Source organism: Panthera pardus, unplaced genomic scaffold (assembly GCF_024362965.1).
Source record: "Panthera pardus isolate Hobbes unplaced genomic scaffold, ASM2436296v1 HiC_scaffold_24, whole genome shotgun sequence".
NCBI lineage: Eukaryota > Metazoa > Chordata > Mammalia > Carnivora > Felidae > Panthera > Panthera pardus.
The window spans coordinates 57134117-57161667 of NW_026526810.1; the positions used below are offsets into that span (position 1 = coordinate 57134117).

At 38.0% G+C, this 27551-nt stretch overlaps 1 protein-coding gene across 2 annotated transcripts in view; it reads right to left on the reverse strand.

Annotated features, from left to right (window-relative positions):
* SPRED1 (sprouty related EVH1 domain containing 1) overlaps positions 1 to 26694 on the reverse strand; it is a 136518-nt gene extending 109824 nt beyond the window's left edge. For both annotated transcript variants that reach the window (XM_053889206.1, XM_019442612.2), the window contains exon 1: positions 26583 to 26694. In XM_053889206.1, coding sequence (XP_053745181.1) covers positions 26583 to 26614 — 32 coding nt within the window. In that variant the 5' untranslated portion in view covers positions 26615 to 26694. The remainder of the gene's footprint in view (positions 1 to 26582) is intronic.
* Between the last annotated feature and the right edge of the window lie 857 nt (positions 26695 to 27551).

The following is a 27551-nucleotide window of genomic DNA, read 5'->3' on the forward strand; positions in this document are numbered from 1 at the left end:
AACCAAGGTTAAAATACAACTTTTTTCATCTGTCATCTATCTTTAGATAGAATAGACCTAATAGCACAACTCAATTACAATTACCACCACAAAAATAATGGAGTAAAAAGAAAAACAAAGATGGTAACAGTGATTGTGGATAAGGATACACATGACCTTCATCTTCTTTGCATTTTTCTGTCTTTTAAATTTCTAAAACAATAACAAATAAGCATTCCCCCAAAAGCTAAATAAACTATTGCTGGAGACCTTCTATTTGACCATCATGAAAATCTGAACAGTGCTTTTAGAGAAACTTTTCCATTGACCAGTTGCTCAAAGGGATTCTGACCAAAAGCATTATTATGCTATCATAGGCTCTTAACCATAAAAAGGCAAATTATATTATTTCTCTTCCAACTTACATTGGCTGTATTTTAGAAATCAGTGTTGAGTACTAGTATCGATGATTCCTATAAATAAAGAAAAAAGATTACATCCTCAACAAATTATATTCCTTAATAGAGATTGGGGTTTCCATGGACATGGGGAAAAAAAATCAACAGGGGAAAGAACTGAACAGTCACAAAGCCAGTTTCCACTTAGACTGACACAGTGCAACTGCAATATTTGGGGTGAGTTATTTATTTTATCATTCCAGTCCTTAGTACCCTCATCTAAAAAAAAAAAAAAAAACCAGAGAAAATAGATCCTATTTAATCAAAATCTTTTCTCATTCTAAATTTCTTTGATTCTATGAAATACTCAAGGCTTGTACAATTTCCCAGGTAGCACACTGTAAATGTTTGTCATGTATTAGTGTTTATTTTATAATATGAACTTTTAATGTTTCTTTAATTACTACTTCTATTGCTACTAATAGGCAGCTAACACTTCAGTACTTGCTATGTGCAGACACAGTACCATACTTTACATGGAGTACATTTAATCCTCACAATAACCTTTCAAAACAGAGTTATTATCCTCATTTTACAGAAGTGGTTTACAGAAGTCTAAGATACCAAAACTGGTGACAGAGCTAGGCCTTCAAAGTTGGCTAAATGAACTCAAAAGCCCCTAAAGAGGCATACAGGATGGGCTTGTTCACCTCAACATCAGAACCAAGGGACACTCTGAAAGCCTAAACAAAATATGTGACAGAAACAGTACTTCACATAGTAAAAAGTGTAAACACTGGGTTTAAATCCACTCTTTTTTTTTTTTTTTTTTTTTTTCTTTTCAGAGAGTGAGAGAGCCAAGCAGGGGAGGGGTAGAGAGAGAGGGAGACAAAGAATCTGAAGCAGGCTCCAGGCCCTGAGCTGTCAGCACAGCCTCACACAGGGATTCCAAGATCTCGACCTGAGCTGAAGTCAGAAGCTTAACCAATTGAGCCACCCTGGAGCACCACCCAGAGCACAAGATGGGGAGGGACAGAGAGAGGGAGACAGAGCATCTGAAGCAGGCTGCAGGCTCTGAGCTGTCAGCACAGAGCCCAGCGAGGGGCTCCAACTCATGAACTGCGAGATCATGACCTGAGCCAAAGTCCCACACTCAACCGACTGAATCACCCAGGCACCCCCACCTTATTTTTCTTAATGTTTGTTTATTTTTGAGAGAGCAGGGGGAGGGGCAAAGAGAGAGAGAGACACAGGATTCCAAGTGAAAATGCATGCTGACAGCAAAGACCCAGATGTAGGACTCGAAGTCCTGAACCCCAAGATCATGACCTAAGCCGAAGTCGGATGACTGACCAACTGAGCTACCCAAATGCCCCTAAATCCACCGTATTTTTATTAAGCTTTATAATCTTAAGCAAGTCACTCCATTTAAGTCTCTTTGCTCATCCAGAATGTGAGAAAAATAATATCAACTTAAGACATTACTGTAAGAATTAAAAGCAACAACATAAAACGCTTAAGTGTGATTAGGCAAACGTGTCATTTAATGGTTGCGTATCAGTAAAATTATGAAATGACAGTGTACTGAAAGGAGGCACATATAAGTAAACATAAATTTAAATACTATATAATTATGTTATATATATTTGTATATAATATACAAATCCCTAAGCCATATGGATAATAAATTAATTTACAATAGCCATACCTGTTTCTCTCTACCCCTTAACTACATACTGAGGGGGGAAAAGTCACAGTAAACAAAAAAAATTCTCAGCACAATGTCCCCATAAAACACGTATGCACGTAGTCAAAGACTTCCAATGTCTAGCACACTGCCTTACCCATATCAGGCATGTAATATATATTTTTAAAATTGTAATGACTATTTTCTGCTTTGAAAGTTATACCTATTATTAGCAAATAATTTTCTTGAATATTAGAATTAGATTGTGCCCTGTCCTTGCTAAGAAAGACAAATAACAAAATTAATGAAAAAGACCAGTATAAAAAAGGAAATTTATAGTAATTTAGGAGAGTAAGAAGAATCTAAACTCTGAACTGTGAAGTCCTGAATTTATGTCCCGACTCTCTATCACATTTATCTGAGTGTTGTGAACAAAATTTTTAAATTTCAGCTTAGTTTTCTTCATCTGTAAAATGGATACCACCAACCTCAGCCTAATGCAATGAGAACACCTAGCTGGAACATAGAAAATGTGAAATTTGATGAGGCTCCCAATGGCCAAATCTGGATCAAAAGAGCATCAAAATAATGATAGCAATGGATTATACTCCATACTGATAGAAATACTTAAATAAATGTAGGAACAAGAGAAAGCTTCTCTATAGAATTCCAATTAGTAACAGCAGAAGGAATGATGGAAACAGAAAATCACCATTTAGCAAATGTCATAATAATTGTTGCAGGCAAAAATCAACAGATGTTAAAAACAGTGGGCAAGCGTGTGATAACAGAATATTTACATAGTCTCAAAGTATCTCTTCCCAGAAGATGCTTATTATAAAGAGAATTTACCAGCTGAGAAACCTGGCAGACAGCACCTTAACCAAATGACCAAAGTTCATTATCATCAGTATGGGATATATCATTATCACAGACCTTCTGATCTGAAGCATAAGGACATCATCACTCTACAGCAATGTGGCCAAAAATGCTTAACTTCAATTTCATCACCAGTGAGCATCAGACAAACCCAGAGAAACACTCTACAAAATACCTGGTCGGTACTCTTCAAAAATTTCAAAGTTAATGAAAGAAAAGACTGAAGAGCTGTTCCACATTAAAGGAGACATAAATACTTAATACAATATGTGATGCTAGATTGTATCCTGAACTAGAAAAAGGACATCTGTGGCACTGAGGAAACTTGAGTAATATTTTATCAGTGTTAGTCTCCCGATCTGGCTGTGTAAGAGGTTAACATTTTGGGAACCTAGCTGAAGAATATACTTTTATACATTTTTTCCTACTTGTAGGTCTAAAATGATTTCAAAGTGACATACACACACACACACCCCCATTAGAATTTTGTGAAGCAACATCGTAATATGAGGACTAGCTTAACCTACTAGTAGCTGCAACATCTTTGAATGACAGCCCTTCTCAAGATATATAGGATGGTAAGAGGCAACGACACACCAACACGTTTATACAATCCTATCACTGGTCCTACCTTGACCTCTCACCCATAAAATCTCCAATTTTTAGCACAAATAACAGAAGAAAGGAAGAAAAATTATAGTTCAGTTGGTTAATAACAAGTTATTTGAGGAGTTTGGAACCCCAACCGTGTGCTTCACCTAAAATGCCCCTGAGTCTTCTAATCAGAAATTTATCGGACTTAAAATGACACATCTCAGGCTCTTGCATTAAAGCCTGACCCCAAGTGGGCTGAATAGTTACAAATTACTCATTTCGAAGCTCTTCCTACAGAAAGAAATGATTTTTAAAAAAAAGATTAAAGTCCTACAAATTCTATAAATAATAAAGTATCATTCATATGTAAAACTTTATTTACAATATATGAAGGCTAAATTTACAGAAACACCAAGTTTACAATATTCACCTGATCCTTAGCTTTAAATTAACAGACACTAAATCTTTTATCTTTCTTACATAATCTATCTTACACACAAATTTCAGAGGTAATGAGTTAAGACTGCAGCCACTTTGTCACATCACAAGACCACTGAGCTAAAAAGTTAATAGGCATAACACATAAAAATTCCTCTTCAAAATGAAGTCATTATTACTTTGAATAGCTTTCTCACTCTTCTAGGAAATATTATTTTCTCCTAATAGAAAAATCAGTATTTCCAAGTTCTTCACTATCAAAAAACCACGTATTTCTAATGTTAGATTGGTAATTCAATGAGGGCCAAAATCCAGATTTTATTTATCTATTTCCCTACGTACCATATTAACACCTGACACACAGGAAACCTCAAAAATGTTAGTTCTAATCCTTTCTGTAGCATAATAAATACTTGATAAATGTTTGTCATGACTATTTCATTCAATATCAACATTAATGGCTGTGCCAAACCTAAGAGCAATGTAAAATCCAGTAGAGGGACTAAGTCTGATTAATAAGAAATGCTGCAGCATAATGGTCTCCCTGTTTGGTGCTTCCATCACCCAACCATTCCAAAGCATGTGTGATTGATCCTTTTGGGCCTGTTGCACTAAAACATTTAACTACCACGAAAATATGCAGCATACACACAATGGATTTGAATTAAAAGATTTTTCCCCTTTTCAGTTAAAAAAAAGGCCTAAACACTGTTTTGTTTTTTTTTATTTTTTTTTTTAACGTTTATTTATTTTTGAGACAGAGGGAGACAGAGCGTGAACAGGGGAGGGGCAGAGAGAGAGGGAGACACAGAATCTGAAACAGTCTCCAGGCTCTGAGCTGTCAGCACAGAGCTTGACGCGGGGCTCGAACTCACAGACCGTGAGATCATGACCTGAGCCGAAGTCGACGCTTAACCGACTGAGCCACCCAGGCGCCCCCTTAAACACTGTTTTTACAGAACCTAAACACTTTAACATCTGAACATAAGTAATACCGTACTTTGGCAAGATACATGGGTAATTAGGTGTTTATTATTGGGCTTGGCACTTTGTGATTCAGTAATTATTAAGCCAATAAGTTCTTTACCTATCACTAGAATTAAATTTGAGAATAATATTTATCTCAAAAAAAGAAAAAAAAACTCAGTACCTTAAAGGTAAAACAAATAAAAAAACTCATCTATTTAGCATCTAACAGATAATAAACAAAAAGGATTGCCTTAAGAATTATCCCAAGGACATTACCTAGAAATGTTAAAAGAAAAAAAAATCAATCTGTTTAAGAGATGTTATGGGGGCGCCTGGGTGGCGCAGTCGGTTGGGCGTCCAACTTCGGCTCAGGTCACAATCTCACGGTCTGTGAGTTCGAGCCCCGCATCGGGCTCTGGGCTGACAGCTCGGAGCCTGGAGCCTGTTTCGGATTCTGTGTCTCCCTCTCTCTCTGCCCCTCCCCTGCTCATGCTCTGTCTCTGTCTCAAAAATAAATAAATGTTAAAAAAAAAAAAAAATTTAAAAAAAAAAAAAAAAGGAGAGATGTTAGGTACCAAAAGCTTATGTGGAGATTAGTATACATTCAAGTCCACTCCAGAATTCTTTTAGCTGCTTAATACATTTAAAATATTCTGTGAAAAAATAGTTAATACAGAATTGTACAATGAAATAAAGCAGCATACTAAGTTGTTTCACATTTTATACTAAAAAGAGAAAAACAGATATAAGATTATTCTAAAATTAAAATGAACTGCGTAAAAAGAGGAAGAGGAAGTCAAATTATAAAATATTAGAGCCCAAAATGCTACAAATCATCTGAACCATCTTACTCATTCTAGCAACAAGGAAAACATCTTTTTAAGAAACAGCTTTTTTTTTTAATGTTTGTTTATTTTTGAGAGAGAGAGCGAGAGAGAGCATGAGCAGGTGAAGGGCAGAGAGAGAGAGACAGAAGATCTGAAGCAGGCACACACTGATGGCAGCAAATCCGATGTGGGGCTTCAACTCACTAGGGTCGGCCTCTGAACCGAGCCACCCAGGCACCCGAAGAAACTGCTTTATTAAAGGAAGACCACACAACAGACAATGCTAACACAATAACATAAGGGTAGAATTACCAACACTCACCCTCACAAGCACATATAGGCCAAGGGGCAGGGGAAAAGGGATAGAGAATATAAATGCACAAATATCAGTATTTTGGAGAAGTACATCACATCAGTTAAGAGGGTGGACTCTAGCCTGACCTCACCAATCTGAATCCCAACTCTTTTTTATTTATTAGCTTAACCTCATCATGCCTCAGTTTCCTCATTGGACATAACAATACCTACCCAACAGGGCTGTTGTGGGATTAAAACAATTTATTAATTCATGTATTTAGAACAGTATCTGGTATATAGTAAGCACTGAAAAACGTTTTAGCAAAAATCATTAGACCACAATCAAGTACAATTTTATACATGGTCTTTTATATTGTTAGTAAGAGTACAAAGCAGAACTACTTTGGGACATAATTTGGCATTACCTTGTAAATTTAAAATTCACAACATATCTTACAATCAAACTATTTTATTCCTAAGTATATAATCAAGAGAACCTTTAGCACGTATGTATCAGAAGCATTTTATAAAAATTTTCACAGTAAGTAATATTCATGATAGCAAATATCTGGAAACAACTCAAATACCCTTAAACAAGAGTGTCTAAATTGTGGTCACTTCACACGGTGGAATGTTATATAGCAATACAAATGAATAAAAATGTATACCAAAAAATTGGATACATCTTAATACCATTGAGTATAAATAAAATCAACAGTTTAAAAAATGAACTTCCAGGAGTTGACATATAAGTAAAACATATTCGTTTTGTTTAAGGATACATGTATATAAAACTTTTTTCTTTTTTGGGGTGCCTGGGTGGCTCAACTGGTTAAGCATCTGACTTCAGTTCAGGTCATGATCTCACGGTTCATTAGTTCGAGCCCCACATCAGGCTTGGGGCCTAGAGCCTGCTTCAGATTCTGTGTCTCCCACTCTCTCTGCCCCTCCCCCATGCATGCCTCCCCCAAAATAAACATTAAAAAAAACCTTTCTTTTTCATTTTATTTTTTTAAATTTTTTTAATGTTTTATTTATTTTTAAGAGAAAGAGAGAGAGACAGAAAGACAGAGTATGAGCAGGGGAGGGGCACAAAGAGAGAGACACACAGAATATGAGGCAGGTTCCAGGCTCTGAGCTGTCAGCACAGAGCTCGACGTGGGGCTCCAAATCGTGAACCATGAGATCATGACCTGAGCAAAGTTGCACACACAGCTGACTGAGCCACCCTGGCGACCCAACTTTTTCTTTTTTAAATAGGAAAAGAATGGTAAACACATAACTCAGGATACAGTAACCTCTGAGAAGAAAGAAGTCAAGAAAATATGATAGATGCACATTAGGTAAATGTTAGTTATCACTAATGCCTGATTCTTGGATTGGACTGTATTTATCAAGTAAATGAAAAATTAAACTAATAGGCTACAGAGGTCCATACATAAACCAATGACGACACTATGAACCAAGATAATATACAGTCCAATTCTGTCCACCAAAGTTTTTTAAAAAAGGATTGACGGCTGTATGTCAACTACTTTGGAGTCAAGGATTAACTGAGAGTAATTCATGTTTGACATACGGCAAAATGCTTAATACACATTAGCTACTGCCAAAAATGGTATGCTTTATCAGTTATTACTGCATAAAATACATTTAAAAATGTCAATCTCTGAAATAATACAATACTGTATATGTTAACTACACAGGAATTAAAATTTAAACATTTTACATCTTTTCTCATTTCTAAACCAACCTCTTTCCCATTTTGTCAAAGCAGAAGCCATACCTAAAAAAGACCCAGACTTGCCTCAGCAAACTAGTGGCACAGCAAGGCTGCTGATTCTCTACCAATCGAATCGTCCTTCCACTAAATCAGTATGTCACAAATTTGTTTTTGTTTTGACATTCACAACCATCATCAACTTTTTGCCTTATATGTGATACCACATGAATTAGACAAAAAATGTTCCTGAAAGGTTTTAATCACTACAGCCAATTTAAAATATTAAATCCATAAATAGATGGTAACTATGAAATTGAATACAGTACAAGCCAAACAATATTGGCTGTCTACCAGAGATTGAGGTTAATGTTATTCCTTATTAAACACATACACACATACTTTAACTTAATTAAGATGCAAAAAGTATTGAAAAAAGAATAACTTGTCAATTTAATTTAACACCATGTTTGTGAAACAACTAAAATTATCTTACATACCACACTTTGGAAAAAGCTTATACACTACTTCAGCTACCTCCCTATTTAAAAACAACTAGAAATTTCTTCAATAAACTGGAGAAGACTGAATCAAGAGTGTGTCATTGTTTTCAAAAATTTGCTGGATTGAAAGTTTAGAAATGCTAATACAAGAATTACTAGCCCCATGCGGCTATTTAAATTAAATAAAATTAAAAATTTAGTTCCTCTGTCCCACAAGCCACATTTTAAGTACTCAGCCAAAGAGCCACATAGTGGCTACCATATTGGATAGCACAAAAAGAATCTTTCTACCATTACAGAAAATTTTATTGGAAACTATGCTTTAGATTCTCAAAGGATTCCATTAAGGACCAAATGGTAGCAATTGGAAATAAGGAAAATTTTAAGGGAGAAAAAAGTATCTTTCAGTAAAGTAATAAAACCAATTGGAAAGAACTATGAGAGACAATTAATTAAAAACTAGTAGTAAAAATGTGTTTTTTCTCCACAATTCCTTTATAGTCGGATGATTTCAAAGGCTGGAAATATACTAAAGCAGGCAGGAATTCCTCTGCAACTACAATAAAGTTGTTACTGCAAACGAGGAATGAACTTAGAAACAGAAAATAAGGGGCGCCTGGGTGGCGCAGTCGGTTGGGCGTCCAACTTCAGCCAGGTCACGATCTCGCGGTCCGTGAGTTCGAGCCCCGCGTCAGGCTCTGGGCTGATGGCTCGGAGCCTGGAGCCTGTTTCCGATTCTGTGTCTCCCTCTCTCTCTGCCCCTCCCCCATTCATGCTCTGTCTCTCTCTGTCCCAAAAATAAATAAATGTTGAAAAAAAAAAAAATCAGAAAATAAGGTTGAGACTGAGGCTATATCTGAATGCATATTGGCAAACAGTGCTTACTGTGTACCAAACATTGTTTTAACATGAGTTTATGAAAATTCTTAAAATTACACTATCCTCATTAATGAAGCAATAAGGAAAGCATGCTCAGAAAGCAGACAGAATATCAATAATACCTATCTTTTTAAACTAATGAGTCTTGTATAATGAATTCTCATTTACCATCCCCTGATCACTTAAAAATGCTTAGGATCGACCTCCTTCCCCTACATGATCTCAACATCCTTGTGAATTTATCACTTTGTTGCAAACAGTATTCTAAAAGGTCACTTTTCTAATCCATTTGATACATCACTTAAATGTTAATGGTCTGATTTTAACTACGCAGATATTTTGCAAAACTTAGCAATATATATGTTATATAACCTTTCACTCAGCTAACACACATTTTAAACATCTCATGTAGCACCCAAAACAGGCCCAGGCTCATTTTCCTTAAGCTTTCTTCCTCTCCCTAAAGTTTGCTAAAAACCTTTTCTTTTTGTGTGACTTCCACTTTATCTCCCTTTTTTATTCCAATCCTCTAGAAAACCCTCCTTTTTTCCCTATAAGTACATCAAAATTCATCTATAAATAAATCTATTTACTTACAATTTTTAGGCAAGAGTTTTTATGGATGAGAAACGATGAGAAATGTGTCTTCATTAGCACAGACACTAGAAGATTTGTTCTAAGTCACGTAAGTAAATGGTAAAACCGAGACTAAAATCAGTTTTCTTTTCTAGGCAGCTTTGCATATTTTCCAGAATGTCAATTAGCATAATTCTATTCTTTCAAAATAGGTAGTTCATAGTCTATATAAATTGTTATAATCTACTTGAAGTTTTTATAAAAATAAATTTAAAATTTAAGATCACTTCAATATACTTTTGCCTTTATAATACTTTTACTATAAGTAAGTGCACAAATGAAAATTTTTCTTTGGATAATTGCCTGTTGTCTTCCCAGTTTCCTACAATGTAATTATATCTTTGTTTTGTTTTGTTTTGTTTTTTGTTTTGGGGGAGGGAAGAGGGACAGAGAATCTCAAGCAGGCTCCAAGCTCAGTAAAGAGCCCAATGTGGGGCTCAACCCCCACAGCCCTAAGACCCTGGGATCATGACCTGAGCCAAAATCAAGAGTCAGACACTCAGCCAACTGAGGCACCCATATGTTCCTGCTTGTATTGTTTTTGTACTTCAAAAAGTTTATATTAATTTTTGCTGGATCCAAACGTTCCTACTTGTATGAAAATGGCAGCCACTATCATTGTAGTATACAATCATGCCCTTGACTCAGGAGCAACACCCTGATGTACCTCAAATGCTACCTCTCACCAGAGTACAATTCCTCCCAGGAATGTGACACACAAGTTAGAGACACCTTAATGCCATAGAATATAAACATGCAAAGAATGGATGGTTAAAAACTTTCCATTTTTCTCTAATATAATTAAAAACATTTAATACTGGAAATGCAACTATAGTATTAAAATGCAAGATTCACATGAATCTTTGAGATAGTCTACTAGATTTTAAAACAATTACATACTTTTTTAAGACTGCTTTGGGATGCATTCTCTTATCATTCAGGATATTTCATGAAGAAATCTAAGAAGGATGTAACACTTATTATCTATAATCTAGCTACAGCAATTCAAATCTGAATTCCCCTGAAATCCCTCACAACTTGACCTTGAAATACACTCCCTTGAGGATCCTATGCCTTTCAGTATTATCCCTTATTTTCATGAAATAATAAGCTGAACATAAACATCAATCTTTTTGTACCACTAAAGAGACACATCCTCAGAGGACACCCCACATACACTGTAGTTCAGAAGAGGAGATTCTTAAGGTCTTGACCAGCATTGTTTTTTATATAGAATAGGGGGTCAGAGGGTGGAAACAAAGGGGTAGTAGAGGGGAGTGGGAGATATAGGTTTCCAGTTATGAAATGAGTAAGTCATGGGGATGAAAAGTAAAGCATCGAGAATACGGTCAGTGGTATTATAATAGCATTGTATGGTGACAGATGCTAGCTGCACTTACTGTGGTGGGCAGAGCACAACAATACAGAGTTGTCGAATCATCCTGTTGTACACCTGAAATTAAAGTACTAACAATGCCTGTCAACTATACCTCAATTTAAAAAAATAGAATACACGGGGCGCCTGGGTGGCTCAGTCGGTTAAGCACCTGACTTCAGCTCAGGTCATGATCTTGCAGTTTGTGAGTTCGAGCCCCGCATCGGGCTCTGTGCTGACAGCTCAGAGCCTGGAGCCTGTTTCAGATTCTGTGTCTCTGCCCCTCCTCTGCTCATGCTCTGTCTCCCTGTCTCTCAATAATAAACACACGTTAAAAAAAATTTTTTTTTAAATAGAATACAGGGATGCCTGGGTGGCTCAGTCGGTCAAGCACCTGACTTCAGCTCAGGTCATGATCGCACATGGGTTCAAGCCCTGCTACGCACTCTGTGCTGACAGCTCAGAGTCTGGAGCCTGCTTCAGATCCTGTGTCTCCCTCATTCTCTGCCCCTCCCCCACTCATGCTCTGTCTCTCTCAAAAATGAAGAAACGTTGAAAAAAACAGAATACAAAATCATCTTCTGTCATCACAGTATGTCTAATCTGCTCTACGAAATGGTGTATGTATATGAATGCATGTATGTATTTACAGTATGTCAAAAGGTATAATGTACTTTTTGCTATCACAGTCAAAAGGTTAAAAGCCTGTTTTAGGGCACATGCTCTGGAGTCTTTTGCAGGTACGTAATCTTTGCCAAATTCCTTAACTTTTTTGCTAACCCTCAGTTTCCTCATCTTTGTAAATGAAAGTACAGTAATGGTAGTAACATTTAAAATGGTTGTTACTGGGGTGCCTGGGTGGCTCAGTCGGTTAAGCGTCCGACTTCGGCTCAGGCCATGATCTCACGGTCCGTGAGTTCGAGCCCCGCATCAGGCTCTGTGCTGACAGCTCAGAGCCTGGAGCCTGTTTCGGATTCTGTGTCTCCCTCTCTCTCTGACCCTCCCCCATTCATGCTCTGTCTCTCTCTGTCTCAAAAATAAACAAACATTAAAAAAAATTTTTAAATGGTTGTTATGAAGACTAAATCCAAAAAATAATTTTAAGACAATGCTGGTAATCACTCCAGTATAAGCTGTCAGTTAATCCCATGCTGAGAGCTATATAAAAAACTGCAAGGTAAAAAATTAAATCTAAGGAATCTGAGAATGAATTTCATTTATAAATAATCCACAATAGAAAAAAAAATGAACTTTTGGAAACAGCAATTTATATCAATAATTTAAAAAAAAACAAAAACCAGTTACACTCTTCGGGGAGCCTGGGTGGCTCAGTAGGTTAAGTGTCCGACTTCAGCTCAGGTCATGATCTTGCATTCATGGGTTCAAGCCCCACATCAGGCTCTGTGCTGACAGCTCAGAGATTAGAGCCTGCTTTGGATTCTGTGTTTCCTCTCTGCCCCTCCCCTGCTCACACTCTCTCTCAAAAAATAAAACACTTATAAAATTTTTTTAAAACACTTACACTCTTTAACATTGTTATTTCCCTTCTATAAATCCATCTTAAGAAATTAACAGAAGAAAACAATTATATGCAAAAGAGATGCTCGTTACCATGTTATTTATACATTTTTTTTAACGTTTTATTTATTTTTGAGACAGGGAGAGACAGAGCATGAACAGGGGAGGGTCAGAGAGAGGGAGACACAGAATCTGAAACAGGCTCCAGGCTCTGAGCTGTCAGCACAGAGCCCGACGCGGGGCTCGAACTCACGGACCACGAGATCATAACCTGAGCCGAAGTCAGGTGCTTAACCGACTGAGCCACCCAGGCGCTCCTACCATGTTATGTATAAAGGCAAAGAGCTAGAAACCAAGTTTCACTAATAAGAGCTGTGTAAACTTACAGTACAACTTGATGAAATAGAAGCATTAAAATTATAATAATTACTAAAAAAAAAAACTATGCATAAGCATAGAAATTCTTTTAGTGTTATCAGGTGAAAATGAATAATAAATATTTGTATGTACACTAACGAAACAAGTAAAAACTGTATGTATGGAACAAAAGCAACTGAAAATTGTGCTGAGTTTTTTTATTTCTTTCTTTCTTTAAAGTAATTATTGCTCCTTGTCCTCCTCAAAACAAAGAAAAGTCAGTGTCTTAGTCCATTCAGGCTTCTATAACAAAACTGCACAGACTGGGTAGCTTATCAACGACAAAAATTTATTTCTTAATAGTTCTAGAGGCTGGGAAGTCCTAGCACAAGGTGCCAGTATGGTCAGCTGAGGACCTTCTTCCAGTAGCTGTGGACTTTTCTTCACTGTGCCCTCACATGGTAGAAGGGGCTAGGATCTCTCTGGAGCCTCTTTTTTTTAAAGGCACAAACTGCATTCAGGAAGGGCTCCACCCTCAAGATTTAAGCACCTGTCAAAGGCCCCACCTCCTAACATCATCATCTTTGAGGGTTAGGATTTTGACATATGAATTTGCAGGGGGACACAAACATTCAGACTACAGCAGTCAATTAAAAGGATTCAGCTCAGTTTCACTGTTTTCTTCCTACTACCTAGATCACTATTTGAGACAGGGTAAATGCAAAAATGGGGCTCAAAGTTAGCCAGTAAATGTAAGTCAAACTATTTTTCTGTGACGTATGTGGAGGCCTTGCAGACATTACATAGGTTCAGACTCAACAGCAATAGGGTCTATACAACATCAGATAAATTTTTTTCTTTTTGGCTCACTCAGAAGCTAAATTTGCTCTCTCCAGAAGTATCAAAATGATGAAAAACAGGAAAACTAAAGTGTTTAGAGGCCAACTTCTCTCATTCATCTCTGCCTCTCCCCTTCCTTTTTAGTGATAATATGGAGTTGAAAAATATCTTAATTTGATACATTTATTAAACTTATTTGTTATATTTTCTTAACTTTTACTAAGCTAATTAAGCTTGGGTTTTTTGGATTAAATAATTCTCAAGAAAAAAAGTATATGCAATTTTCATCAACATATTTTTAAGTTCCAGATTTACGTTCATTCAAGGTCTTGACTCATGAATGTCAAATTCATTCCTAAACCAAGTTTAAGTAATTACGTATCTAAAACTATTTTTAATTAACAAGTTACAGTTTCAGAATTATAAGCTAATCAGTATACATGAGAATATAAACAGATTTTTGCTTTAGTTGTTGGTGACTAAAATGAACATAAGCTTACAGACTTTAGCTGTCCAAATTCAAGTTAAGATACTAAATCCAAAGTAATGAACTGCTAATTAGCAGATTTAGCCTATCTCACCTATTAAGTAGAAATCTTAATTTGAGTACGATTGCAAAAAATTAAGTGTCTAAATCTTTAATAAGCTGAAAAAAAAACTTCCTCTCCCTTCTCTCCCACAAAAGTAGATTTTATGCCTTCCATACAATGATATTTCAAAACTCCTGCAATCAACTAAGATGACTTTTTCCATTGAAAATGACAGAGATGTCAAATCTACTCAGACTTACAAAATGTGCACCGGTTTTAAAATTGCTTTAATAATTCTAGAAATACACTCCTTGTATCATTAGTTGTATTAAGTACCGAACAAAAAACTGGCTAGAGCCAGGTCTTTGCCCTAGTGTCTTACCCAATAGTAGTTATTAATCCTCTTCTTTCATTCTTTGCTCAGAACATAAAAAAAAATGTTCACAACATAGACTCTTATATTTTTTGCTTGTTGGAAGTTTTAAATTTTAAGTTTTTCCACAAAGCTGCTTTTTTTTAACATTTAATCTGAAATACAATTATTTCCAGCAGGTCAATAATCCTTTTTAAAATATAACACTACCTTAGGCTAAATGAAAATGAGCACTGATTATTTCATGAACATAGTACCTTTCTTCTCAAGAACTGAAAGTCCTTTTTAATATTCTCTTATCTCTAGTCAAAAAATGTGTGTGGGGCAGGCGGGGGGAGGTTACTTTGCCTTAACATCCCTCCAAAGTAGGGACGTATTATCCTGGTTTTACAGATGGAGAATCAAGCACAAAGATTTACCAAAGTCTTAACACAAAAGCCAGCAGTAATTGCAGGAGCATGTTAATTGTGAACACCAAGTTAATTATAGAAATTTAGTGAATTTTGTTTTGAAAAGGACTTTCTACCCACACTAAGGCTAGAGTACCCCCCCCCCCCACCAATATAAAACCTTCTGCCAAAGACAGTATAATGTATTTAGATAAAACCCTACGGTTTCTGTCAACATCTTGATTAGCCTCTTAAAAAACCTTAAAGTTCTCAATAAAATCCAAATCTGCATAATTTATTCAGATGTCTATCTTCCCTTCTCTAACTCCCAACATCCCTCATTCCTGATAGAATCACTGTTACCTGAGATCCTATCATTTCCAATATTCTCAACTCTTCCCAGCTAAGCCCTTTGCTCTCTTCTCTTTCTCCCGATGGCACCCTCCTTCTTCAACTTCCAATTCCAAAATCCTTATTCCCCTCTCTTCACATGGTAAAGGCAGATGTCAGCATTCATACTCCCACTCTAAGTCACTCATACCACACATACGTTAAATACATTGGTGCTGGCTCAAGATTCTTCTCCACCTCAACTCCTAATACCATCCAACCCAGCAACTTAGAACAGCCATATTGTTGACCCTTTTAATATATATTCTAGCAGATCCTGGCTCCTCTACCCCAACAACCTGTTTCTACCTTAATATTCTTTAACCTGTCATTACTCTGGAGTCTGGCTTCTCTGACCAAAATCTACCTTTCAATTTTTTCCACTTCGACTCTGCATGCTCTTTAACCTTACCAAAACTTCTAGTCCCTCAAAACAGCTATCACTTCTATGTGTCTACCGATCACTTCGACCTCATCTTTTTCGTTAAAATCGAATCTGGTGGGGCGCCTCAGTGGCTCAGTCGGTTAAACATCCAACTCGATTTTGATTCTGGTCATAATCTCATGATCTCATGGTTCGTGAGATGGAGCTCCACGTGGGGCTCTGTGCTGACAGTGTGGAGCCTCCTTGGGATCCTCTCTGCCCTCTCTCTGCTCCTCCCCTGTTCATGCCTTCTCTCTCTCTCTCTCTCTCTCTCTCTCTCATAAATAAATAAATATTAAAAATAAAATAAAATAAATAAAATAAAATAATAAAATAAAATAAAATAAAATAAAATAAAATAAAATAAAATAAAATCTGGCCATTAATTGTATGAGGTACAATGTGGTACAAATACAATGCAATTTGAATCTCGGGTCTACCACTTACTCCCTTGTGTGGCTGTGGGAAAATTACTAAACTGTTCCTAAGTCTCAGTTTTCTCCTCTATAAACTATGGATAATACTTAGCTCACATGGTCATTAGCAGGATTAAATCTAGCCCAGCTTCTGACAAGCAGTAAAAGAGTTTGGTAGACTTCTCTTTCCTGGACCTTGTTCTGCCTTTTACTCAACCTTTCCTTAAATGCTTTTTTCTCTTCCTCTCCACTACTAACATCACCCCATCCTACAATAATCTCAACTCCCACCTCCCCCACTGAATGTGTATAACCTTACTCTTTGCTGTCTCCACATCATTACTTCCCATTTTGTCTTTTAATACTTTCCCTCCGAACTCTCCTACCTCTCAAGACTATTCGGTCATTTGCTGTCTCTTAAAAAACACTGCTGTTTCTCGCTGTTCATCTTCCCATTACTGCTTAATATTCTCCTTGGGCAATTTCTCCCTGGTTCAACTATTACAAATACTGAAGACATCACCTCTAAATTCTACCTTCTCAACCTTCCGTGGGCACCAAACCTGTATTTAAAATACTCTATGAGGCATTTTCTAACTTGATACTTAGGTAGGCAAATTTTAGAAGGCCAAATTTGAGTTGTTCTCCCATTAAAAACTTTTGTCTCTTCCCACTTCATTTAAAAACATCACAGAGGCCTAAATTTAAAATGCTGAAGTCATCCCACATTCTTCCTACTCCTTCCTTCACATCCAGTCAAGTGATTATCTGGACATCTGAACTGCCTCACAAATTCATCCCCAACAGTTCCAAATGCACTTCTTCCAGCTGTTTTGTCTTGATTATTACATCTTCCTCATCAGTTGTAGTTCATTTCCTTCTCCCTCCAATCAACTGTGCAAATGAGTCCTGGTATTCAGCCTTCTACACAAATTTGATATCACTCCCTCGCTTAAATTAATAGTTCCCCACTGACTCCACGATAAAGATAAACTGGTGCTTTTCATGAAGTATCCTGACTGACTTGCAGTGGGGAGTGGGAGTGAGAGAGGGTAGCTCAAAGAACAAATTTTCTGTGAACTCTTAGTGTATTATCTGAAATTAATGGGAATTCTGTTCAAAATTGTTTTCACTGACCAATTAAAATAAATTTTCCTCAACTTGTTGAGAAAAACAGATTTTCAGGAACTTCTTTCACGTTCATCTTCTGGGTGTCATGCACCAGGCCTAGCCACCACCTTTTGCCCCAAGGTTGCTGACACAAACTTAAACGCAAATCTAGACTTCTCACAATTGCCTCCAACATGCTTCATATCCCCCTACCACTCCTGCAAATAAGTGTCTCCCAAAAGTTATTGCTTTTCTCTAAACTTTCTATTTCCCCTTCCATACTTGTTCTTGTTTTGTTTTTCCCCTCCCTTCTTGAAATGCCTTTCCCCTTTCAAACATCCTTATCTCTGGCTGACTCGTAAAATCCGACCTCTTTTCTGAAGCCGTCCTTCATGCAACTCCCACACTGCCATCCGCTGCCAGGTAGAATCACTTTCTCCTTGAGCCTTGAAGAATTTGCAGACACAGAACACACATCACGTTTCACACGGATCTAGTTCCCTTTTTGGATAGTGAAAGCAGTTATCAGGGTTTACTTATCTTTGCCCCTCCAGGGCTAAGGAAAAGTCAAGTACCTAGCAGGCACTCAAATGTCACTGCACCGAAATTTTTTTTTTTAAGTTTATTTATTTTTGAGAGAGAGAGAGAGAGAGAGAAGGGGAGAGGCAGAGAGAGAGGGAGAGAGAGAATCCCAGGTCGGCTCCACATTGTCAGTGCAGAGCCTAACATGAGGCTGGAACTCAGGAACTGCAAGATCAAAGACCTGAGTCAAAATGAAGAGTCAGATGGGGTTAACTGACTGAGCCACCCAAATGCCCCTGCACTGAAATTCTCAAACAAAGTTACTAATAGTATCTGTCCTGAAAAACTAAGAAAGCCATATATCTAATTCAAGCAACTAAAATTCTGTAATGTTTTTACATATTATCATGAAAGCAAACCCAAAACTGACCGCTAATTGCAAACTCAAAATATCAATGTAATTCACAATAAAACTGGATAAAAAAGCTTGGTGACCTTATGCTAAATAAAACACTCTGATATTAGTGTTTTATTAGAATTCTAGAACCTTTATACTAAAAGATATCCTAAAATTGACCAAATCCAACATCTTTATTTTAAATGAGAAATATTAAGTCTAAAATTCTAGGAAGTAGAAATATAAATCTATATTCATGAACGCATACTACAAATATGTAAATTATTAAAATTTACTTAAATTACTAACATTTACTTCCATATTATGGGCAGAGACTGAATGACAATGCTTCACTTCTGGCATTTAAGAATGTATTATTTGTGGAGCACCTGGGTGGCTCAGTCAGTTAAGCACCCAACTTCAGCTCAGGTCATGATCTCACGGTTTGTGGGTTCGAGCCCCTCATCAGGCTCCATGCTGACAGCTTGGAGCCTGGAGCCTGCTTGGGAGTCTGTGTCTCCCTCTCTCTCTCTGCTCCTCTCCCGCTCACACTCTGTGTGTGTGTGTCTCTCTCTCAAAAATAAATAAATATTAAAAATATTTTAAAAGACTGTATTATTTCTCTTCCTTAATCTTCAAATATGATAAACTACATCAGTTTTCTCATGTTGATCCACTCTTGCAATCTCAAGATAAACCCTGTTTGACTATGAGGCTTTGTTTTTAGTTCACTGAATTGAATTTGATTTGCTACTTCTTGAAAATTCTCAACCATTATCTCTGAATATTTCCTCTCCTCCCTAATCTCTTATTTTGGAACTGTTAGCTGTATGTTGGACTTGTTCATTTTACCCTTCATGTTCCTTTTTTTTTTTTTTTTTTTTGAGAGAGAGAGAGAGAGAGAGAGAGAGAGAGAATGAATGAGTGTGCACGCCAGCAGGGGAGTGGAAGAGAAAAGAAAGGGAGAGAGAGTCCCAAGCAGGCTCTACGCTCTCAGCAGAAAGCCGGACCCTGGGCTCAAACCCACAATCTATGAGATCATGACCTGACTCATGACCCGAGGTGATGTCAAGAGTCAGAGGCTTAATCAGCTGAGCCACCCAGACACCCCTACCCTTCATGTTTCTTAATCTTCCTATTTTATAACTCTATCTATGGGGTTCAACCTTCTGGGCTTCAGTCTATAGCAGGAGATTTGAACCTTTTGTGCCAGTAGATCTCTTTGGCCATCTGGTGAAGGCTATGGCCCCCTTCTCAGAACATTAAAGACTTAAAATACACAGGAACACAAAAGAAATAAATTAGAGGCACCTGGGTGGTTCAATCGGTTAAGCATCTGACTCTTGGTTTCAGTTCAGGTCATAATCTCATGGTTCATGGGATGGAACCCCACATGGGGCTCCATGCTGACAGTGCTGAGCCTGCTTGGGATTCTCTGTCTCCCTCTCTCTCTGTCCCTCCTCCACCTGCACTGTCTCTGTCTCTCTCAAAATAAATAAACTTAAAAAAATTATACTGAAATAATTATCAAAATATTTTCTAATTTTGATATAGTAATATATATTTTATTAACACTAAAATATTTATAAGCTCTACCAATGGTTTAATAACTAACTTCATTCATTTCTTTCTAAGTAAGCCTTACACCCAATGGGGTGGTGGCTTGAACTCATGACCCTGATAACAAGAGTTGGACATTCTAAAGACTGAACCCACAAGGTGCCCCTACTGTAACTTCAAAGTAGTGATGACTACAAGTGCTATTTCAAGGTATCTGTAACAAATGAATAGCAATTGTACTGTAAGAAAAAAAAATCTGATTTATATTGGTATTATAGGTTGAATTAATATCCCTCTAAAAAAATGTGTTGAGTTCTAACCCTCTACCTCAATACAACCTCATTTGGAAATAGGGTTACTGCAAGCGTAATTAATTTAAGAGGAGGTCATGCTACACTTCTCCAAAGAAGACACCCAGATGGCCAACCAACACATGAAAAAATGCTCAAGGAAAATACAAATCAAAACTACAACAAGATACCACCTTACACCTGTCAGAATGGCTAATATTAACAACTCCGGCAACAAAACATGTTGGCAAAGATGCGGAGAAAGAGGATCTCTTTTGCATTGTTGTTGGGAATGCAAGCTGGTACAGCCACTATGGAAAACAGTATGGAGATTCCTCAAAAAACTAAAAATAGAACTACCCTACAAAGGGACACATGTACCCCATGTTTATAGCAGCACCATTGATAGCCAAAGTATGGAAAGGATGGAAAGAGCCCAAACGTCCATCAATGGATGAATGGGTAAAGAAAATGTGGTATATATACACAATGGAGTATTACTCGGCAATCAAAAAGAATGAAATCTTGCCATTTGCAACTACGTGGATGTAACTGGAGGGTATTATGCTAAGTGAAATTAGTCAGAGAAAAGCAAAAATCATATAACTTCACTCATATGAGGACTTTAAGAGACAAAACAGATGAACATAAGAGTAGAGAAACAAAAATAATATAAAAACAGGGAGGGGGACAAAACAAAAGAGACTCATAAAAATATAGAGAATAAACTGAGGGTTGCTGGAGGGGTTGTGGGAGGGGGGATGGGCTAAATGGGTAAGGGGCATTAAGGAATCTACTCCTGAAATCATTGCTTCATATATACTAACTAATTTGGATGTAAATTTTAAAAAATAAAAAATAAAGTTAAATTATATAAAAAAAAAAAAAGAGGTCATACTAGAGGAGGCTCCTAATCCAATGACTGATGTCACGTGGCCACGTGAAGACACACAGGGAGAACATCATGTGATGATGAAGGCAGAAAATGGAATTAGGCAGTTTCAAGCCAAGAAATGCCAAAGATTGCCATCAGCCACCAGAGGCCAGGAAGAGACAAGGAAGGATTCCCCTAATGGCTTACTAGGAGCATGGCCCTGCCATTCCTGGACTTTCTTTCAACCTCCAGAATTGAGACAATAAATTTCTGTTGTTTTAAGCCATCCAGTATTGTGGTGCTTTGTTAATATTAGGGCAGCCCTAGGAAACTAACCCCTGTCACAAGTACCTCTGATGCTGCTATGGTTTGTTGGAATTTCCTTCAATTATAAATGTAAGCAAGGTTCAATTAGAGATTAGTAAAAAACACTCTCAATTCTAAGAACCCTATGTCTAAGCAATTTAACACCTCAGTCTAAGACCCAATGCTAATGAACTGTTTTAACAAAAATAATGAACAATGCTTAAACAAAAATACATCACTAGATCTTTTTCATTTCAAGCCATTCTGAGTGCCACAAAAACATCTCAGGGATTTGTAATGACTTTGGCTCTGGACTCTAAGATGCAGCTATGACACAAAACTTTTCATAAATAGTGAATTAAATCTAACTGTTAAAGAATGAAAAAAATCATTACCTGCATTAACTTCTTAAACTAATGAAGTTGTAAAATTATCCCTTAGTCTTAGGTTAATATGATTAGTATGAAAAACCTAATGAAAAGACTTACTTTTGACACTTTTTAGCCAGTAAGTAAAGCATGAGAGCTAGTCTCTTCTTAGGACATTCCTTTTAGAACTATTCAAATTGGTGTTTAAGCCCAATAGCCTTTTGCTCACTTATTCATCCAGAGGCCATATTTCTTTAAAAGAAAAAGAAAAGCAGTACAAAGTTCTCACATCTATGAGGTGTATATATATTATCAAAAACAAATGGCTATTAAACCCAAAATAATAAAGTCTTAACAGATTATCAAGGTACCAAGTGTTTTCAAATTTTGTATCTTGGTTCTTCAAAATTCATGCTCTTACTTCAGCTTCCTACCAGATTTCTACTGGAAGTCTTTTATTTGCTTAAACATGTCAAAAACAATATAATAAAATTAATCAATTAACCAATGCACATGTTACAAGTAGTCTGGCGACTTGTAATGTGCCTATCACTGTATTACTTTACAGTAATTTAGTACAGGAAGGGCTTATAATGATGCTTAGTTCAAGCTGCTCAAATGAAACAAGCAAACAGAAGCCCACAAAGGCTGTACTTGTCCAGAATCACAGAATAATTAGTGACAATGACAAAAAGGCATCTCCCAATTCCAAGTCCAATGCTCTTTACATTAAACCATACTGCATGAAAGTTGGTAAGAGGTAAATTATCTGCAAAAACCTTCTATATGATGACTTTATTCTATTTGTTTAAAGTTTCTTTCTTTATTTTTTTTTTTTTGAAAAAGAGAGATAGAGAGAGGAAGTTGTGAGGGAGGGGCAGAGAGAGATAGAGAATCCCAAGCAGGCTCCACAGTATCAGCACAGGGCCCAGGGGCAGTTGATCTCACCAACCATGACATTATGACAAGAATTGGACACTCAGTTGGACACTAACTGAGCCACCCAGGCGCCCCTAATTCTATGTGTAATATGGTATTTAAAAACAGTCTGGTTGCCCAAAACAACCTAACTAGTTTTTTGGGTATTTTTAATCAATTTTATTTTACCACCCAGCACTTTAAAAATAGGAACAAGATCTCATTTCCACCTTCAAAATTGGCAAAAATTTTTTCAAAAAGAACTGGACAGACATTTCAAGACATAAGCACTCTCATATACTAAGTTTTTCTTTTCTAGAGGGCAATTTAGCAGAAAAAAACTTAAAATTTGCATCTCCTTTAAGTCCACTCCTAGACTATCTCAAGGAAAGAGTAAAAGATTTAAATGAAGACAGAACTCAGGATCAAATGCAGCACTGTTCAGGAATAAAATAGTTAACTGGTTCAAACTAACGTATATTATATACTGCACATAATACAGCCATCAAAAACTGTTCTACGAAATATTTAATGATACAGAAAAGTCACAACATAATAGGGTAGGATAGTTTCTACTACGCAACTCCACTCTACAGAGGATACGGATATATCCATAAAATCATAAAGAAGGAATTCATTACAGTGCATGGAACATAGTAAAAATACAATGAATGAATAGGATTCATCATCAACATCATAGGAAAGGTTTAATTATAGTATATCAAATGTTTAGACTTGTTATCTGAATAATAAATACACAAATTATTACCTATTCCCTTTAAAGACTATTTTGTACATTATCTGAAATTACTACTCTTTCAAGGAGGAAATTATTTTTTAAATAACACTTTTAATGCAGTTCCAGTTATTACTGAAGTTTGGAAAAGAAAAGCAGACTTTTACCAATCGTTCCCTAAATTTGACATCGCGTAAGATCAAGTCTTACATATAACAAATCCTTCATTAGTTACTGATTACATACATATACACAATCAACTTTTGAGAGCTATCTGTCTTTCTACACAGAACTTTAATTTCAAATAACAGAGCATGTACTAGAGGATTTCAAAATGAGGCCTCTAAAGGCCTTACTGGATTTTACCACAATATTTGTCTAGAAAAAGTTAAGTTTCCCAAGATATTGGTGATTTTCACTTTCTTTAAAGGCCAAAATCAGGTGGAAAAAACATTTAAGTGTTAAGAACAGTCTCTAATGTAATTAAATTCCTACTGATTATGGCTTTTAAAAAAGGAGAAAAGTGGGGAAAAAAATATATGTAAGGCCCAAATAAAATCTGTATTACAGGGCAGTTTTACTATGCTGAGGCTTTAAGGGCGTCTACAATAACATACATATTTTTTGTTTCTTCAAACTATATATGATTATAAACAATAAATTGCCACTTCAAAACATTACTGTATATATTAAAAATAAGATAAATTGTTGGAATAAAAGCTACATTCCAAAGAAGTTCACACTTTGTGATTTGGCTAATGTACAATGTTGGCTCTAATAAAACTGATTACCAGATGAACACATCACTTCCTATAATAAAAAAAAAATTTTAAATAAAACCCCCAAGAGTTTGTCCCCAGGGAGAATTAACGTCTCCTAGAGAAATAATATATACGCTAAAGCATATTTTTCTGTTCTATCAAAACTAACATAACAAAGCCCCTAGGAAATAACATATTAATAAAGCAGGAGAAATTCATGAAAGCAGAAATCTAAAAGTCTGAGTGAGTGAGCCAATTGCCAAGTTCTTATATTAATTAAATTTAAAATTTTTTAAAAAAGCAATCCTCTCAGTAAAACTTGTCATTTGGTGTTTCAAATATCAACATATTTAGGATTAAACTACTGGGAACTTTTACTCATTTCAGTGTTAACAGCAGTATCATCCACCTGATTTCACTACCTTTTTGAAAAACTTGGATTCTTAATATGTCCATGGCCAAGTATTCTAGAAAGAGCCCATTTAGAAACAATTTATTTTACACGTGTCAATTCACATTCCCTCATTTGTTTTTCTAATAGATGCATCCAAAAAGGAAATATTAGTATTTTAGTTTAAATATGGTAATTCGCCTTTTTCCATCTCTCAAATAGAACTTGACATTTTGATCCAGGCTACTTTCTTAAAAGATAACAGTAAAAATGATCGTCATTCCGTTCAGGATTTTTAGCAGTTTTTCCCCTAACTAAGCGTTATCTGAGATACTTCTTGATCTCTCTCAAAGTAGGTCTAATCTGTGGAAGGCAATGAGACAGTGTACTGCACTGTGAATGGACAGCCAGGTATTTTATGAATGGAGGCGATCACGTGATCCCAGCACCTCCCCGAACTGATATTTCCCACATAACTGTGTCAACATTCTGAGAACAGGGGTAGTTGTTTGTGTGTGCGTATGTTTTTGAATTTAACCTGTAACTTCGAATTCTCCTTACTCCCTGAACTCAAAAACCTACACGAAGACAGACCGTCAAGCTTCGAATTTTTATCTTGGGAAATCCTTTCAAGATGTCCAAGGTGATGGATGTTTAATTATTTTTTTATGAATGAAGAGTGTGCTATGCAAATGAGGGCGATTCACAAAAAGAGAGAGAACATGGCGGCCACTTCTGCTTCTAGACTGCACTGACACTGCAGCAATCTACCTTCTCCCACACCCGCTCATCATAAGAGTGTGTTGGGGGTGGGGGGGTTGAGAAGAAACGCCGCTTGGCGTTTCTCAAGCTATTTTACGTTAAACAGGCCTAGGCTTTCGGATTTAAAAGTCCACTCAAAAAGGTCTGACTCGAGGAATGCACTTTATTTAAAGGAATGCATCCTAGGACTAGTCCTCTCTTAACTCTTTCCAATCCTCCAGAGATAAACAAAACTTGAACTTAATTACAAGGAAACGATGCAAACATTCTGCATGAATATTAAATCCGGTCTCAATAAAAACTGTTCCCGCAACCATTATTCCTTCCGGCAGCCGTTACTTTAAAGCAAAAAATATTTAAAAGGCAACGTATTACGTTTGGAAAACAAACAGCCCAAATAAAAACTTAAAACCATGACAGTCCAGAAGTTAATGAAGTAATCAACATATACAGCAATGTAAATACTGTTAAACCAACGTAAATTGTGTTTCTCAACACGGCTGAAGGATAAAAATTAACATTCAATATTCTTCTATGCTCCTGGTAAAGACATGTCCAGCATTCGCAAAGGTAAAATATAACAGTTCAACATCTCCTACACTCCAGGTGTCCTTAATGTCATTAAATTCTAAAAATGTTTCCCTAGTTCCATTTTTTTACATGAAGCTTACAGGTCATAAGTTTAAGGGGGGGGGGAGGCTTAATCGGTATTTAAGAGTCACTGACTCATCGAATTAAGATTCAAGAGCAGTTTGCTGCAGGAGGTGCTCCCACACACTAGTTTCCAAGTGAAATAGCTATAAAGGAAACAGGATGGATATTCAGGTTATGTTGATAGGTATGTTAAATGAAAAAGGACAAGCCAGGGGCTTCCAGGCAAAGAGGTAATTTCTACCCCGCCACCATCCATCCACATTACTCCATCTCATGGACGTACAACTGCCATCCCACCCCAACATTCAATACCCTCCCCAAAAGTGAGCAACTAAATGCATGGGGGGTGGGGGGTGCTGCCATTAAATAAAATGGCTAAAAAATCAAACGTTATCTCCAGAATAAGATGCACCGAACTCTCCAGGTTTGCAAGCTTTCCGGCACCCAAGTCTCGGAGGGGTCGTCGAAAGGAAGGGGGGGGGGGGGGTACTAATCAAGATCAATGAGGCGCTTACTCGTTGTCAGAAGTCGCCGTCTCCTCGCTCATCTTTCCCTCACCGCGATCCGATCTGGAGATGGAGGAGCAAGAGCAGGCGGAGGAGCAGCAGCAGCAGCAGCACCGAGGGGCAGGAGGCAGCGGCGGCCGGGGGGGCGCGGGGGCAGCGGCTCAGGGGCCTCACCATGGTGGACGCCTCACCCGGAACGGTGCCCCCCCAGCCGGGAACCCCGGCCACCCCCGCAGGGGGGTGGCGGCAACAACCTCCGCCGTGGCGACCCCAGCCTCTTCCTCCGCCTCAGCGCCCAGCCAAGGGATCCGAGGAGGCCAGGGAGGGTGGGTGGAAAGGAAAAAGAGGAGAGGGGCTGCGAAGGCTGACTGGAGAGCTGCTCCTCCCGCCACCAGGGTGGAGCGCGGCGGGGTCCGGCCAGGAAGGAGCGGGCGGGCGGAGAACCCGGGAGCAGAGGCGGCGCTTCCCTCAGGGATGCGGCGAGGAGGAAGCTGAGCTCCGTTCGGTGGGGGCCGGCGGGAGGGTGCCGAGCCCAGGCTCCGGGCGGCGGCGGCGCGGTCCTGCCGGAGCCCACCCCACCATCTCCCACCTCGCCGCCGGCTGCCCGCTCAGCGCCCGGCGGCGACCGGGGCGGTCCTCAGGGACGAGCAGGACCGAGCGAGGGGCCTCGCGGCGGCAGATTCCTCCAGACACGCTCCAGCCGGGACAACTCCAGCAGGGGGAGGAGGGGGCGGCGGGGAGCGTGTGAGGCCAGGACAGGAGAGCCGATCGCCCCCACCCGGGCCGGAGTAGAGCGGGCGCGCCCAGGAGACAGGGTGCCGGGAAACAGCGGGAGAGCGAGGAGGACGGCCGCAGATCCCCCCACCAGCCGGTGCCCACCAGCAGCTCGGCGGGCCAGCTCCTCACACCCGCCAGAGGGGAGCCGTGAGGGGGGCGGCGGAAGCGCTCACGCCGCCCGCTCCTTCCGCCGCCGCCGCC